The sequence below is a fragment of the Oryzias latipes genome, chromosome 13 (genome assembly GCF_053564925.1).
Source record: "Oryzias latipes strain Hd-rR chromosome 13, Olatipes_Hd-rR_3.1".
Lineage (NCBI taxonomy): Eukaryota > Metazoa > Chordata > Actinopteri > Beloniformes > Adrianichthyidae > Oryzias > Oryzias latipes.
The window spans coordinates 28,748,187-28,762,610 of record NC_136249.1 but is presented as its reverse complement, the minus strand read 5'-3'; the positions used below and the strand labels follow the sequence as shown (position 1 = coordinate 28,762,610).

The following is a 14,424-nucleotide window of genomic DNA, read 5'->3' as shown; positions in this document are numbered from 1 at the left end:
AAGAGCTGCAGGTCAGTGACATTGCTCTGTGCAATGTATTGTAGATAATGAAGTTAAAACATGTTTTAAATGCTTCAACCTGATGGGTGCATATAATGTATAATTATCTGTTGCCGTTTTTTAACTAAAACATTTCATTATGTGAATATTCTGTAAATCATCAGCAATTTTTCATCTTTTTACAATAAAGTATGAGGAGAAAGGATGCAGTTTTTGGCAAAATGTGCAGAAAAAAGTGCAGTTTTCCTAATTCAGTTGAATTCAATTTTATTTATATAGCCCAATATTACAATAGTCCTCTCAATGGACTTCATACCAGTGACTATCAGAACATGAAACTAGTCATGTAATGCAATAGGTAATTGCTAAACTAAACAGTTCTGCAAGGTATGGTAACTTTATGAATAAAGTTTGATTTGATTCAATATTTTAACCTTAGTTAACTGACATGGTCTACTGTATGTTTTATCCAACCAGTGAATTTATACTATCACTAAATTACAAGTTACATTTGGAGGCTGTCATGACTGCTAACTTTGATTACCTACTGCTGCCATCTACTGTGTGCTGCAGATTTAGCTGTTCAAATTTTTTTAAACCATGGCTTCGGTCCTGCAATTATAAAATATTGTTAATATTTCTTAACGCACAACTCCTTTTGAAAGTGCTTCATTCTCAAACTTTTTGGTTGGGTTGTACCACTTAAAAAAAAAACTTGACAACTTGGCAACATTCAGAAAAAAACATGACATTTTTATATGCATTTCATTCATTTCAAACTAAACAGATGATAAATTAAAACAGAAATAATAATAATAATAATTTAATCTGTTTTTATCAATTTGTGCAATTTATGTGAAAGACTCACAAGAAAATTCAGGTAGGATTAAGACTTTTAATAGTTTTGTCCTGAGAGGAAAGAAGTCTTTTGATCAAAAAATAAAAACATGCCAAATAATTAAAAATAGTAAGAAGACAATGTTTTTAACTGGATCATCTTGGCAGAGCTGCATGTTCCTGTTTGTTGAGCCACAGGTGTTTTGGCTGGGAATCATAAAAACAAAGTTGTTGAGAGTTCTTCTGCTGCTTGTCACATGTTCTATTTAAGAGCTTCCATGTGACTCACAACACATATCTCTGTAGATAATTTTATAAAATAAACTTTGTTTTATTCTTTGTTGCACAGTTATCTCCCTTCAATGCCAAAATACATTTGAAAAACTTCACAACAGCCTTTTTCATTCAGGAACTGGTAGAGCTGTCCGAGGTCCATGTGGTTGCCTCGGCTCCCATGAGGGTCAAACATGGCCTCTTCAAAGGTTGAGAACTTTCGTAGGGAGTCCATGCCCTGAGCAGGCCTGCCGTCGTCACCTTGACCATCAAGTGTGATATCCTCTCGATGTCGAATCATGATCTTTTTCCACGTCAGAACTTTCACTCTGAAACAGGAAATAGTTTGGGGAAAAGACGCCGTTTGGACTTCATCAATTTTCAGTAAAAACAGCTCAACACACCTTGACCAAAACTCCTCGCAGGCAGCTTGAGGTCCTTCTACACACACAATACCAGGTTTCCCAGGCATGCTGAATCCTGACAGGCCCAGCTCCTTAGACCACTCCAAGATGTTCTTCCTCTTCGACTTGTTGTAGATGTGGTGACTGTAGATCCACAGCCGGCTGAACGCTTCCTGTGCCACCGAGGAGGGAGTCGCTTTTTTAGGAGAAATGGCTGCTAATAAGCTCTGCAGGCTGTCTTTCACCCAGTCCACTGCAGCAAGCACACAAACTTCCCCTTGGCAGTTTTCCATAAGGTGTTTTTTTAGATCCGCCTGTAGCTGTGCCTGCTGGGCTCTGCTGAGACCAGAACTCCTGGAGAATAAAACATACAGAGAGTGAGAGGAAAGGGTTCAAGGTTACTTGGAGCTGGTGATTTCAGGAGTTTAAAAAAAACTGTTCGTACTTTATATAATACAGTAAAAAAAAAATAATAGCAGCAACATAAAAAAAACTACTGAGATTAGAAATGTTAAAAACATTTACCGTAAATATTAAAAAAGCCTGCATCGTCAATTAAAGGCTGAAAATAAATTATAACAAAATAGAGGATATTTCAAGAGAAATATAACTGGTTAATATGTTAAGCAAAGCTAGAAATATCAGGTTTGACTAATTTATCCAAAGACAAATCTAAAAAAAAAATAATTTCAGTTAGTTGGTGTTCTTTTTGTATTTGAACTGTTAAAAAAAAAAGTTTGCACATTTAAAATTTAAATGGAGAATCTATTATGATGATGTTTTCATCATTAATAAATGCACATACCCTCTTATGCTGACTTGGCTATAAAGGCCTTTTGACTAGCTGTTTTCTTTGGTAATGTTTACTGGTGAGTACTCAAGAGGATTAGAGCCACAGAGAAAGAAAGAAAAAAAAGGGCATAGAAAATTCTCACTTTTCTCTCAGAATTCTGATATTAAGGTCAGAATTTTTTTATGCCCTTTATTTTCTCTTTCTCCGTGGCCCTAATCCTCTTCCGTAGTTGAGGAACCAAATTCTTTTGCACAAAGTGATTTAGTCGTTTACATCCAAACGTAAAATCTTCAGCTTGTTGCAGTCTGCAAACTAAAGGGATTCCAGTTATGAAGTTTACCTATTACCTCTAATGACATCATTATTACTCTTAATTGTTTCTATTTGGTGTAAGTTAAAGTTTGATACCAGAAAAAAACATCTAATTTTATTTTGTTTGTTATTACATGACATAAAATGCCACATATGCATGTAATTCGAAAGTCCTATTAAAAATAAAAGGGCGTGGAATAAAAATGTTAATTTTTTGGTGTTTTGCAAAACACTTTTTAAACTCTGCTGAAAGATCAATTTAAGAGAAAATAAATAATCCTTTAACGGAATCTGCTAAGTACTAGCTGACAAAAATAGTAATTTTGAATTTTGCAGTTTGCTTAACCAAATCTGCTATCAAATTAATAATAAAATGTAGTCCAATACATTCCATAAAAAATCTTTTAGAATTGAATACACAGATTTCCTTTTTACCATTGATACTTACCAATTACAGTTTGTGCAGCTGTTTCTGGCCATATATGAAAGCGTTTTATTGACCTCTGCAGGGTTTATATTGATACACTAGTGACCTAATATTTTGTAGGATTTTATTTTCTAAAGCTGTGTTCAGTGATGATCAATGAAGACGCATTTTTAACTGTAAACGGCAAATAATTATTAACCAACCAAAATGCTTACCGTACTGTGATGTCTGGCAACACACTGGGATACTCGGATGGATAAGCGCACGACAAAATCATCTCCGTCTGTACCAGATCATGAGTTACAAAACAATTAGAAAACTAGTTATTTCAGCTCTGGTGATGATGAAGCGGTGTAATGTGTAATAACATTTAATCATGGTTACCCCCTCAGTGCCTGCAGAGCTCAACTTCTGCTTGATGAGGAACTGGGGTCTGGAGGCAGGAGGACAGTCTGCCGGAGACTCCACGTAGCTTCTCAGCTCTGCAAGCGCCAGTTGGTCGGTGAGCTCCAGCTCCTCCTGGCTGGGGAACATGCTGGTTAACAGCTCGATCTCTGCCACCTGAGCTTCTGCCCACTCCAAATAAGACATATTATTGGAGCCCAAACAAAAAAAAAAAAGTTTACTAGCTTAAATAAAGTACCGGCGACACGTAATCATACTTCATGGAGCCAAATGGATCAGAGTGATGTTTTAAGGATACAATATTCACTTGAGAAAACAAAAGTAGAACTAAACTCCCAAGATGGATTGGAGGACTAGTTTGTCTGTAACACCTGATAAGCTTGTAGTGGTTCCTGTTGCTTTGTTTCAGCACGGCCTCATCTTAGCGACGCACACCGGAAACAGATGAGCCATTCTTACATTCAGCGTAGATTTCCTATATTTTACACACGTTTTTGTATCTACTTCTTTATCTTTGCATCTTTACTTCTACTGGCGGACCTGTACGTAAAATAATCTACTTAATAATGTCAAGTACATTTATAAAAACAGAAGGGTTGTTTTTCTCAAAGTAAACGAAACTGATAAACGCATGTTGTTCCGTCCCTGGACTCCACTGACTGTGTAAGTTGGCAGCTTGGAGTCTTATTTATGCCTGTTAAGAGTTTTTATCTGACACACTTTGTTGACTCTACCTTGTGTTACTTAGGTGTCTCTGCGTTGTTCATTTTTGAGGGGGAAATGGGAAAGAAGCGGGGTAAAGACAGAAGCTCCAGAGGGGAGGACGACGACATTGAACTAGCTGGTAAACATCATCTTCATTTATTGATTAAAGGTCATAACCTTTACTGTAAGTTCCTCTTTTGTTCCCCCCTTTTATGTCATCTATTGTCATAGTTCCATCCTGCAGGCACATCAAGACAGCAGCAGACCAAAGTCTGTTAAAGAAGCTTCCTGGGATCTCTGATTGGACAAACTGCCAGGACTGTAAGCATGAAGACGACACAACTCTGCAGCAAGACTCTGAAGAGGAAAAGGAACCTGCAGGGATCTGGATGTGCTTGACATGTGGCCATAGGGTGAGTTTGTTGTGCTCATTTATTTTTAGATATTAAAATCCCTTTTAGTTTTTTTGATCATAAATGTCTTTTTTGTGTGGGCAAGGGATGTGGAAGACACTCTGAGAACCAGCATGCAATCAAACATTATGAAACTCCACGGTCAAGTCCGCATTGCCTTGTGATCAGTTTGGACAACTGGAGTGTTTGGTAGGTATCCCTGTTTCTTGTAATTCCCTCAGAGACAAATTAAAAGTTTTTTTTATTTCTTTTTTACAAACATTTTGTCCTCATTTTAGGTGTTACATTTGTGATGATGATGTTCAGTACTCGAGAACTGGGTATTTAGCACAGCTGGTGACTAACATAAAGAAGCAAAATGCTGCAGACCCTGCGAAGAGACCAGAAAAAAGTAAGAAACAAACAACAGTTTATTTTATTTTGAAAGGCATTTCCTTTTAAGCATGTCCATTTATATATGCAGGAGTGAAGGATGAGGCGAGTGTTTTGGACTACAAGGAGAACTCTGAGACTGCAAACACAGAAGAAAGCGAGAATAAAGAGAACAGCAGTACGAGATATAAGAACAAGAACAATATGAAGGAAAGCGCGGGGAAAACACAAAACTGTATCACAATTGAAGGAAGCACTGTCATTCCGGTAAAAGGCCTGAGCAACCTTGGAAACACATGTTTCTTCAATGCTGTCATTCAGGTAAAACTGCATTTTCACTTCTTTAACTTGAAGACAAATGCAGTTGATTAACAATTCTTCTTTTTGTCTTTTGAAGAATCTTTCTCAAACACAACTTTTAAGAGAAACTCTCAACAAAGTGACAGGAGAAAAACTCAATTTGGACATCAAACCTGCATCTTTGGACCTGGTGTGTTACACTTGACTGTTTTGTCTTTAGCTTAAATACAAAACATCTAACCTGCTTTAAGTTTCTTTTCATTTTCCTGTGATTGAAGGAACCTATCGTGGTGAATTTAGAACAACCCGGATCTCTGACGTGGGCAATGTGTCATCTGCTGAATGAGATCCAGCTGTCCAAGAAAAGTGTGGTAACGCCGCGAGAGTTGTTCACACAAGTGTGTAAAAAGTGAGTGAAGCCGATGTCTAGAGTGAAAATCCTCTAAAACGGTGAATTTAACACAAACTAATGGCTCTGTTGAATTTGGGAAAGTCGATCCTTTGGTCTGATCCCTGCAGGGCTGCCAGGTTCAAAGGATTTCAGCAGCAGGACAGTCAGGAGCTGCTGCGCTACCTGCTGGATGGGATGCGGGCTGAAGAACAGAAGGTGTGTTTTCTGTTTGTGACTACATCCTATGGGTGAAAGGTATCTAATTGAAAAAGTATTGAGCAAAGAACACTGGAAGCATTGCAAGGCACTTGTTTAATTGTATTTTATAACTGATATCACGTTTTGGACAACTGAAGCCTGTTGAGAATATTGTAATATTGAGCTATAAGAAATTGTATGGAATTGAATTGAATTAATTCACTGACCTGCAGCAGTTAGTACAATGTAATTCTCCTGACTTGATGTGACATAATAGAATAGGTGTGGCTAGAAAAGTCTTCATTTATGTGGCATTAGGGCCAGTTTAGTCCCCTTGTTTGAAGATATAAAAAAAAAAGTTGCAAAACTGTGTCTCTCTTCCGCTCTTCTGTTCTCGCCGACATTAAAGCCACATCTGCCAAATTGAGAAAGTTGATTGATTGATTTGGAATAAATGATTGACTGAAACACATCTGTCTGCTCAGATGATCACACCCACAGGTCATATAAATAATTAAATATATATGTATCTATATCAAAATAATATCACAGTTCAATGGTTTGAAGCAATTTTGATTGTTATTTATTTGAACCTACAAAAAAATTAATGACAATTTTTAACAGACTTGGTTTTTATTATTTAATGCAATACCATCTGGCTGCGGCTTATTATCTGTGTTTTTCTGTTTTTTTTTTTTTTATGTTATTTTATTTTGTTTTTTTTTACAGAGAGTAAACACAGGAATAATGGAGGCGTTAAAACTGACAAATACAGATAAAGATGGAGACGGACTGAAAACACTAGCAAAAGGTAAATAACCTGCTCTCTGTCCTTACAGACGTTTTTTTCCCTTTTGACCTGGAAAAACATAAATACAAACCTTATTTTTCAGAATACGAGAAAAACGGGCTTCCAAAAAACTTTGTCGACCAAGTTTTTGGCGGGGAGATGACCAGCACCATAATGTGTCAGCAGTGCAAAACGGTAAACAATGAAGCCTAAAAAAAACAAAGAGAGGTTTTCCTGGAGGTGTCCGTCTCACTGCGGTCACTACTTTCTTCCTGCAGGTGTCTGTAGTTACTGAGATGTTTTTGGATCTTTCTCTTCCTGTTGTTGATGAGGTAAAAAAAACATCTCTTTTTTTTTTTTTTTTTATTTTATTTTTTAAATGCTATGCTTTATTATCAATAACTTTTACAGGCATACAGGAAGAAAAACCAAAGAAAAGGAGCTCAGAAGAGCAGTGAGTCGAGCCAGGATGGCAGAAACAGTCCTCCTTTAGACAGCAGAAACGACGACATTCCCATAGCAGGCACCAGCAAGTACCAGCAAAAGAAGGCAAAGAAGCAGGCAAAGAAACAAGCAAAGGTATATAAATGAGTTCAAATGATTTGTTGTTTGGTTTTAATGGTTAGATGAATTAAACTCCAATGACATTTTTGTTTTTTTTTACTGACTAACAGCATCAAAAAAGGCAGCAAAAGCTCGAAAGCAGAATAACTTTGGACAGTCTGACGGACAACACGGAGAACGAGCAAACAAATGCTACTGTGGATGCAGAGGAAGCAGAAACAAACAACAAAGAACAAGAAGGAACTTCAGCAAATGACCCGACCCCTGATGCCAACAGTGTGTCTGAACAGGAGAAGAGTGGGGAGCAGGAAGAAGAAGAAGACGACATGGCTGACTGTGACTCGTTAGCTGCATCATCCTCTGCCAGCAACCGTTTTACCGTCTTATCAGATGAGCGGGACTCTCAGGACAGAGTTATACACGACAAAATGTCCAACGAAGATCAGGAAGAAGAGGACGACTCCCAGCTGGTGAGCGAAATGGAGAAAGTAACTCTCGACGAAGCTTTCTTGGAAGACTGCGAGGCTGTAGACCAAAACACAGAGAGTGAGGAGGAAGTGCCTGATGCTAAAGAGTATACAGTCGTGAACCAGGACCCAGAGTTGGCCTTCAGCACGTTGGCTCCCAGGACAGCTCCAGAGAAACAAGTGTGCTCCATACAGACATGCCTGTTTCAGTTTACGGAGGTGGAAACACTCACGCTGACCAACAGCTTGCTGTGTGTCACCTGCACTAAACAGCAGCAGAAGAAAGCCAAAGGTCAAGGTAAGTAGGGTCATTCCCCATGATTGTAGGTGTTGATGTGTCTCACAAGCTATTTAGTTTTGGCTCTAGAACCACAGAGTTTCTTTGTGCTGCATCTAGGCCCCAAGAAGAATGTTTACACCGATGCCTTGAAGCAAATGTTGGTCTCCTCTCCCCCAGCTGTCCTTACCCTTCATCTGAAAAGATTTCAACAGGTACTTTAAAGCAGTTTCTGTGTTTTTACTATGTTGATGAAATAAATGACAGTTTCATTCATAGAGCTGTAATAAAAATACTTTAAAGGACAAAAAAAGGGTTTTGTCCTGTAATATAACAAAATATTTGTCATATTTTTCTAGAATGGATACACTATTTGTAAGGTGAACAGATACGTTCACTTTCCACTCACTCTGGATCTTGCTCCTTATTGCGCTGCCAAATGCAAAACCAACATCGTAAGTAACTTTTTGTTTATTTTTATTTTTTTTAAATCCCACTCCGATGAAAATTATTTTGTTGTGGCAATTTTTTACTATGGAGGACATTTATAAAAAAAAATTAGGTCTAAAATAGCATTTCTGAATATTTCTTTATTCACATCGTTGCAAATCAGGAGCAAAAAATAAAATGCCGTTTGGACTGAGCTCGTATTGGTGACATAGAAGAAAAGTTAGCTCATTGTGATGCATCCATTTGTAGACGACTACAAGTGGACGCATGCATGTCTTCATTTTCCTCTGACATCTGGCTCAAAACTGTACAGCTGGATTGCTCCAGTATTGCTCGCCATTTTTGTTGCACCGCTAATGTTAATGTTTGTATCCACACCGCTAATGTCAGGGATGTGAGGAGTTGTAAGGTAGCAGGAGAGTGTGTAAACACACGGGTGATGGGAAGTGGGGACAGGCTTACTCCATGTTAGAAGTACTGTCCATAATTTGGAGGCAATTTTCTAATGAACTCTTGCCGCTCTGCAGAAACTGTCTTAGAATTTATTTATTTTTTTGGCAAAATATGATTGAAGTGGGTCTTTTATGCTTTTTGTAATTTCTAAATGTGTACAAACTAAAATACATTTTTTGTCTCCCACAGAATGTATCTTCTTATAAAGAAGATACAGGGGTTTTGTACAGTTTGTATGGTGTTGTAGAGCACAGTGGAACAATGAGGTCGGGCCATTACACAGCCTATGTAAAAGTCCGGCCAAACCATCATAAAACTTTATCCAATGGATTATCAACAGAAGGTAGGTGTACCTTTATGCGGACATCAGTCGAATATAACTTTAAAATCCCCAAAAATCCTCAGATGTGTACATATTCTTTGTTTGTTTCTGAACTTCCAGAGCCTTCCATAGGATCCTGGTTTCATATCAGCGACACAAACGTTCAGCCTGTGAGCGAAAGCAAAGTCCAGAGTTGCCAAGCCTACCTCCTCTTCTATGAAAGAGTCCTCTAACTGGTTCTCTGGGACTCTCTGCTCAGGAAAAACAATCAACCAACCATCCTGCTGCTTCTGCTTCAGTGCAAAAGGGATTTCAACCCCGGCTGTTATCACAATATTTACATTTTATAGAGGAGACATTTGAAACCCTTTTGTCACATCTGCATCACACTTTTTTAAAGTATTGAAAAGGGGGGAAAATAATGTTTGGGGTTAAATTCAGTGAATCAGCTGTGGAATATAATATCAGAAATAATGATAAAGAAAGACAAATATAAATTTGCTTTTTTATGTTTATAACAGAGCTTCCCTGTTATTTTCATTACATTTATGTGAATAAATAAATAAAAAAATCTCCATAGTGGGTTTTCATTGACGCCACACTGAGCATGCGCGTGAACTTCCTGGTTCTGATGTCACATGACAAGAAGAAAGTCGGGCTGCCAGTATCTCATCCCAAAATCAATGCCACTGTCATTTCGCTGTCATGAAAGGTCAGTGAATATTTGGCCTTGTTGAATAAATGTTTTTTAAAGTTGTTTTCCACAGATAGTCGTTTTGAGGATGCGCATGCCCAATGCAATTATAGCTAACGGCCAGGCCTAGCGTAAAACCGATGACTGTTTTATTTGCTGTTTACTATTTCCGTTAACTTTGTAATGGTTGAATAGGGAGATGTCGTTTTTTCGGTTCATACTAGGCGTTTTAGTCGCACTTTGCCACCTGAGCCAGTTAAGTAACTTGGCTTAACATGAGTCAGCATTTTGAGGCGTCGCGTGCGAGATGAAGCGTTCAGGTACACGTTGTTTACCAAGTTACTCGTGCCAACTTGGTAAATTCAGCCGACTCATTTAAAAATACATTTTAATAAATGTAAAAATAGTTTAATTGCCCATTTTTGTACTAATGTTAAGTAAAGACAACACACAATTGCTTATTTTATTTATCCTAGACACTAAAATGATAAAATAAAATGTTTAGACGTATTGTAAAACTTTATTTTTCGATCGTTTTGCTGCTGTAAACAGGGAAGCTGTTACTTTGCTTTCCTGCATACCCTGCAAGAAATATGCTGAATCATTTCCTGCCTGCTTCAAGTATATCTCAAAAGAAAGCTTGTAAAAACGTATCTCCAGGGGTCATCAATGTAAGTTATTTTACTTTAAAAAACAAACAGATTAAGTCAGAAACACTATAACCTACTTCATTGTTAGTGAGTCTCTTACAGAAAGGATTTCTTTTACTAGATTGTTCTTTGTCTTGGTCACTGGTTGGTACAATGACATAGATGCACTTTTTAATCTAGCAACAATTTAGAATTTCCCTTTTTTTAGTGACCAAATTATGCATTTTAGTCCTAAATTTAATTGAGGCAAATTATTGTTCTAATGAATGAATCTTGCACAGACTAAAAAGCATATTTAAGTCATTAAAAAACTAGGATTCACAATGAATACTTTTTAAACTTCTTAAAACCAGAAAAAATAATAAATAATAGGGGTGTAACGATTAATTAACTTAATTGATTTATGTTCCTACAATCCAGTCAGATAGATCTGTCAGCAAGTTGTTTATGAAATCAACCTATAGCATTATAAAATAAGTTAAACATAAAATAAATGAGTTATAAATGATATTGGAAAATACCATTTAGACTAAGGCAGGGTAGGATTATTTTACTATAATGTAGAAACGACCAAGTGAGTCCATCACAGCGGACGACAAACGCGACATGCAGCAAAAAATGATCAATCCATCGTTCCGGTCCGATGTTTGGAAACACTTGGAATTCTGCAAAGACGTGTGATGACACAGTGTGCTAGAATGTTCTAATAACATTCGCTTTGGATTACTTTGGTGTGGAAAAACAGCGGGCTGAACTTTATGAAACTAAAATGTAAATAGATTTGCCATTAATTCCTGTTTACTTGTTTGTACATACATTTAATTTACACTTGATTATCTTATCCACCCTGCGACAGACTGGCGACCTGCCCAGGGTGTCCCCCTGCCTTCGCCCATAAGTGGCCGGGATAGGCTCCAGCAGCCCTGTGACCCCAAAAGGGATGAAACGGAATAGAAAATGAATGAATGACTTCATTATCTTGCAAGAAATATAAGGAATGTGGAAAACTTCACCTGCACTGTTCAGTTTCAAGATATTTATCTCCGAGTCACACTGGTTGAATTTTTGTCCCGGATCGATTTTTAGGTCAGTGAAACGGATTGTTAAAAAAAAATGAACCAATATCGACTATGAATCGTGTCGGCAAATTATAACATGAATGGATTTTTGTTAAAATGAATGGTTACACCCCTAATGAATATGAAAGAAACCACCTCGTGACCACAGTACAGTGATTAAAAATAAATAAAATCAAAACATTCGCCATTGCACAGTTCAAGCACTCCAGGAGGAGTCCGGATTTAAAATTGCCGTTGCAGTGGGGTAAAAACCGTTGCTTTGCTTGACCTGCAGCATTTGCCTGAAGGCCACAGATCGAACAGAGTGACCAGGATGTGAAATGTATTTGATGATGTTCCTTACTCTGACTGATGTCACTGATAACCTAAGAGAAAATACGTATCTGAAGGACCTGAATTTGAATATGACGGACAAACATACATGTAAAAATTCAGATGAACAGAACCTATAAGAATAATTTATAAACATAAACAGAGAAGAGAAAGCAACTATAAACAGCTGTGATGATTTGAAAAATCCTACATTGTCTCAGGGAAAAAACACTAAATTAAGTTTTGCTTTTAAATTTAACAGCTTAACACCGATAACATATTTATAAAAAAAAAGAAAAAAAAGCAACGTGTTTAGTAGTTATTTCTGTCATAGACTATGTTGGTTAAATTTGATAGTATAAAACTGCTTACCTAACTGAAGTAGAAATGCAGAGTGACCGCTGTTGTGACTGCAGCTCCCCTCGTCATACAGGCTGAGCGTGAAAGAACCATGACGCTCCAAGCTCCTCGCACATCGGTGTTCACCTTTCAGTCGGCCGTGCACAGCACGCTGATTCTCCAGAGCCTGAATGAGCAAAGGCAGCAGGACGTCCTGTGCGACGTGACGCTGGTGGTGGAGGACAGGAGCTTCCGGGCCCACTGCGCCATTTTAGCTTCATGCAGCGAATACTTTCGAAGTAAAGTCACAGGAGTGAACAGACAGAATCCCATCATCACCTTACCTGAAGAGGTAGGTGCCTAAAAGTGATGCTTTGTCACAAGGAGGTTTGTTTTTATTGCAGTTTTCTCTTCATTTTGGATCTGCAGGTGACCGTGGAAGGGTTTGAACCTTTGCTTCAGTTTGCCTACACATCTCAGCTGCTTTTCACCAAAGAAAACATCAACGCTGTTCAAACCAGCGCCCGTTTTTTAGGATTTCACAACGTGGAGACAGCCTGCTTTGACTTTCTGATCCCTAAGTTTTCAGAGGATAAGAGAAGCTCTGAGAGGCTCAGGCACCGACCATGTTGTCAAAGTTGGCAGCAGAGCGCCAACTTTGGGTCCGGGGTGGACGGCAACCACGCCAAGTCTCTGGAGTTCCAGAGCTCAGCGCCTCTGGGAGGAGAAGCGCAAACCGACTTTGCGTTGCAGTGCGGCGGCAACACGCGTGGGCAGACAAACGGCGGGGAGGAGCGCTTTGATTTAGAGAACTGTGAGTCACAAATTGCTCCTTTATCTCTGGAGCTGGCAGCAAATGGTGTCTGCCCCATGTTGCCTCTGTCATGCCCAGGCTCTGACAAGGCAGATCAGCCTCAGTTTTGCGAGAGTGACATATTGCAGATGGGAGACGCCTGCAATCAAAGTGAGCCGACCATGGCTGGTTGCGGCTTTCGTTGTGAGCTGTCAGAACCACGGATTGTGGATCCTTCCGAAATCGCTGAACCAGCAAGTGGAGATAATGAACAAACTGTTGAAATACTTGGTGCTCAAACTGCCTTCAACCCAGCCTCATGTCTGCTTAGGACATCAGTGGTTGAAGATTGTGCTGCAATTTTAGAGCAGAGTGAGGCTCCCCCCGAGCAGAGCGATTCCTCAAATCCTGCTTCAACACACAAAGATGACCGGAGCCGAGTGGAGAGAGAGGTGGCTGAACATCTCGCTAAAGGCTTCTGGTCTGATTTGTGCCCATCTCAGCTTCCACAAAACTCCCATGATCCAATGGACCAAAACAATCTGGCAAAGGCGTCGGATTTCCTCTGGCTGAAGCAGCTGGATCTCACTTCCAGTGTAGGAGACTGTCCCTTTCTCAGGGAACTTGAGACAGGCGATAACCCCGCCACAAACACGGACATCTTGTCCCACGAGGAGATAAGTCCCTGCATGTCCTCCTCCCTCAACTCAGCTGAGGAATCTGAAATGGACACAGACGGGGATACCGAGGCCAACAACAAAAGAGCAGCAGAGGTTCCCACGAAACAAAAAGGATTACGAAAGAATCAAATGACACGAAAATAACATTTGGATCTCTTGTCCGACAGATTCAGCTTCCGTTTCCTGTTAAGCAAATCTTGGAACTGAGCCGGAGTGGGTTCCAGCAGCTTTTGAGGGACCACCAGCTGACCCAAGAGCAGTTTGAGTTTGTCCACGACATCCGACGCCGGAGTAAAAACCGCGTGGCGGCACAGCGCTGTCGAAAGAGGAAACTTGACGGCATCCAGCAGCTTGAATGTGAAATCAAAAAACTGGTGAGTATTTCATGGTCAGCATCCCAGATGTGATAGATAGGAGGCTGTGCTTAAAGTTTCAGGCGCTACTTTAGTCCAAAATAAGAAAGAAATTCACCTTCTGTCAGAATTCCTTTTGTTTGCCTACTTTCACATTTTAAGACTAATCTCCCCATGTTAAAAAATTTTTTCAAAATGACAATTTTATCTGCAAAGGGGGGAAAAAACCTGTTCAAACCTGTGTGGTCCCATGTAAACAAAAAAAGTAATTGCCCCCTAAACCTTATTCCTGCCTTGGGCTTAACAACAGCAAGTCATGTGTTTGCAAAACCTTGCAAGGGGTAATTGTGCAGATTTATTTAAGCCACATT

The 14,424-nt window shown here is 39.1% G+C and overlaps 3 protein-coding genes across 13 annotated transcripts in view; 2 read left to right on the top strand and 1 right to left on the bottom strand.

Moving 5' to 3' along the window:
• Positions 1–881: 881 nt before the first annotated feature.
• On the bottom strand, positions 882–3,827 carry rwdd2b (RWD domain containing 2B). 3 transcript variants are annotated; one of them, XM_020708116.3, is made up of 5 exons: positions 3,690–3,827; positions 3,431–3,569; positions 3,262–3,329; positions 1,515–1,868; positions 882–1,439 (listed from the first exon to the last, which is right to left on the bottom strand). In XM_020708116.3, exons 1-5 carry the CDS (start codon positions 3,704–3,706, stop codon positions 1,187–1,189), a joined length of 831 nt encoding a protein of 276 aa, XP_020563775.1. In that variant the 5' UTR covers positions 3,707–3,827; the 3' UTR covers positions 882–1,186. The 3 variants fall into 3 exon arrangements, with proteins under 3 accessions (XP_020563775.1, XP_078812730.1, XP_004075339.1); XM_078956604.1 differs by having other exon boundaries at positions 3,709–3,814; XM_004075291.5 differs by having other exon boundaries at positions 3,431–3,782.
• Positions 3,828–3,853: 26 nt separating this feature from the next.
• usp16 (ubiquitin specific peptidase 16) lies at positions 3,854–9,728 on the top strand. The gene is made up of 18 exons (XM_023961521.2): positions 3,854–4,114; positions 4,200–4,295; positions 4,388–4,569; positions 4,655–4,758; positions 4,848–4,960; positions 5,033–5,262; positions 5,339–5,431; positions 5,520–5,650; positions 5,761–5,848; positions 6,560–6,641; positions 6,724–6,815; positions 6,899–6,952; positions 7,032–7,199; positions 7,295–7,949; positions 8,049–8,143; positions 8,288–8,383; positions 9,021–9,174; positions 9,274–9,728. Exons 2-18 carry the CDS (start codon positions 4,232–4,234, stop codon positions 9,384–9,386), a joined length of 2,514 nt encoding a protein of 837 aa, XP_023817289.1. The 5' UTR covers positions 3,854–4,114; positions 4,200–4,231; the 3' UTR covers positions 9,387–9,728.
• Positions 9,729–9,741: 13 nt separating this feature from the next.
• LOC101173402 (transcription regulator protein BACH1) overlaps positions 9,742–14,424 on the top strand; it is a 43,028-nt gene continuing 38,345 nt past the window's right edge. For 5 of the 9 annotated variants that reach the window (XM_078956603.1, XM_078956597.1, XM_078956602.1 and 2 more), the window contains exons 1-4: positions 9,742–9,865; positions 12,322–12,579; positions 12,657–13,793; positions 13,868–14,074. In XM_078956603.1, the coding sequence (XP_078812729.1) occupies positions 12,340–12,579; positions 12,657–13,793; positions 13,868–14,074 (1,584 nt within the window). In that variant the 5' untranslated portion in view covers positions 9,742–9,865; positions 12,322–12,339. Of the gene's footprint in view, positions 9,866–10,027; positions 10,168–11,353; positions 11,584–12,321; positions 12,580–12,656; positions 13,794–13,867; positions 14,075–14,424 lie in introns of those variants that run through there. The other 4 variants (XM_078956599.1, XM_078956600.1, XM_078956598.1 and 1 more) reach the window with 2 other exon arrangements.

Bases quoted from the DNA above. Each gene is read 5' to 3' on its own strand.
- rwdd2b (XM_004075291.5), bottom strand. From the start codon at position 3,637: ATGTCTTATTTGGAGTGGGCAGAAGCTCAGGTGGCAGAGATCGAGCTG. The intron at 1,869-3,261 runs GTAAGCATTTTG...TTTATTCTCCAG, and splicing joins TTGCCAGACATCACAGTACG to GAGTTCTGGTCTCAGCAGAG. The intron at 1,440-1,514 runs GTGTGTTGAGCT...TTCCTGTTTCAG, and splicing joins TGCGAGGAGTTTTGGTCAAG to AGTGAAAGTTCTGACGTGGA.
- usp16 (XM_023961521.2), top strand. From the start codon at position 4,232: ATGGGAAAGAAGCGGGGTAAAGACAGAAGCTCCAGAGGGGAGGACGAC. The intron at 5,263-5,338 runs GTAAAACTGCAT...TGTCTTTTGAAG, and splicing joins TCTTCAATGCTGTCATTCAG to AATCTTTCTCAAACACAACT. The intron at 8,384-9,020 runs GTAAGTAACTTT...TGTCTCCCACAG, and splicing joins CCAAATGCAAAACCAACATC to AATGTATCTTCTTATAAAGA.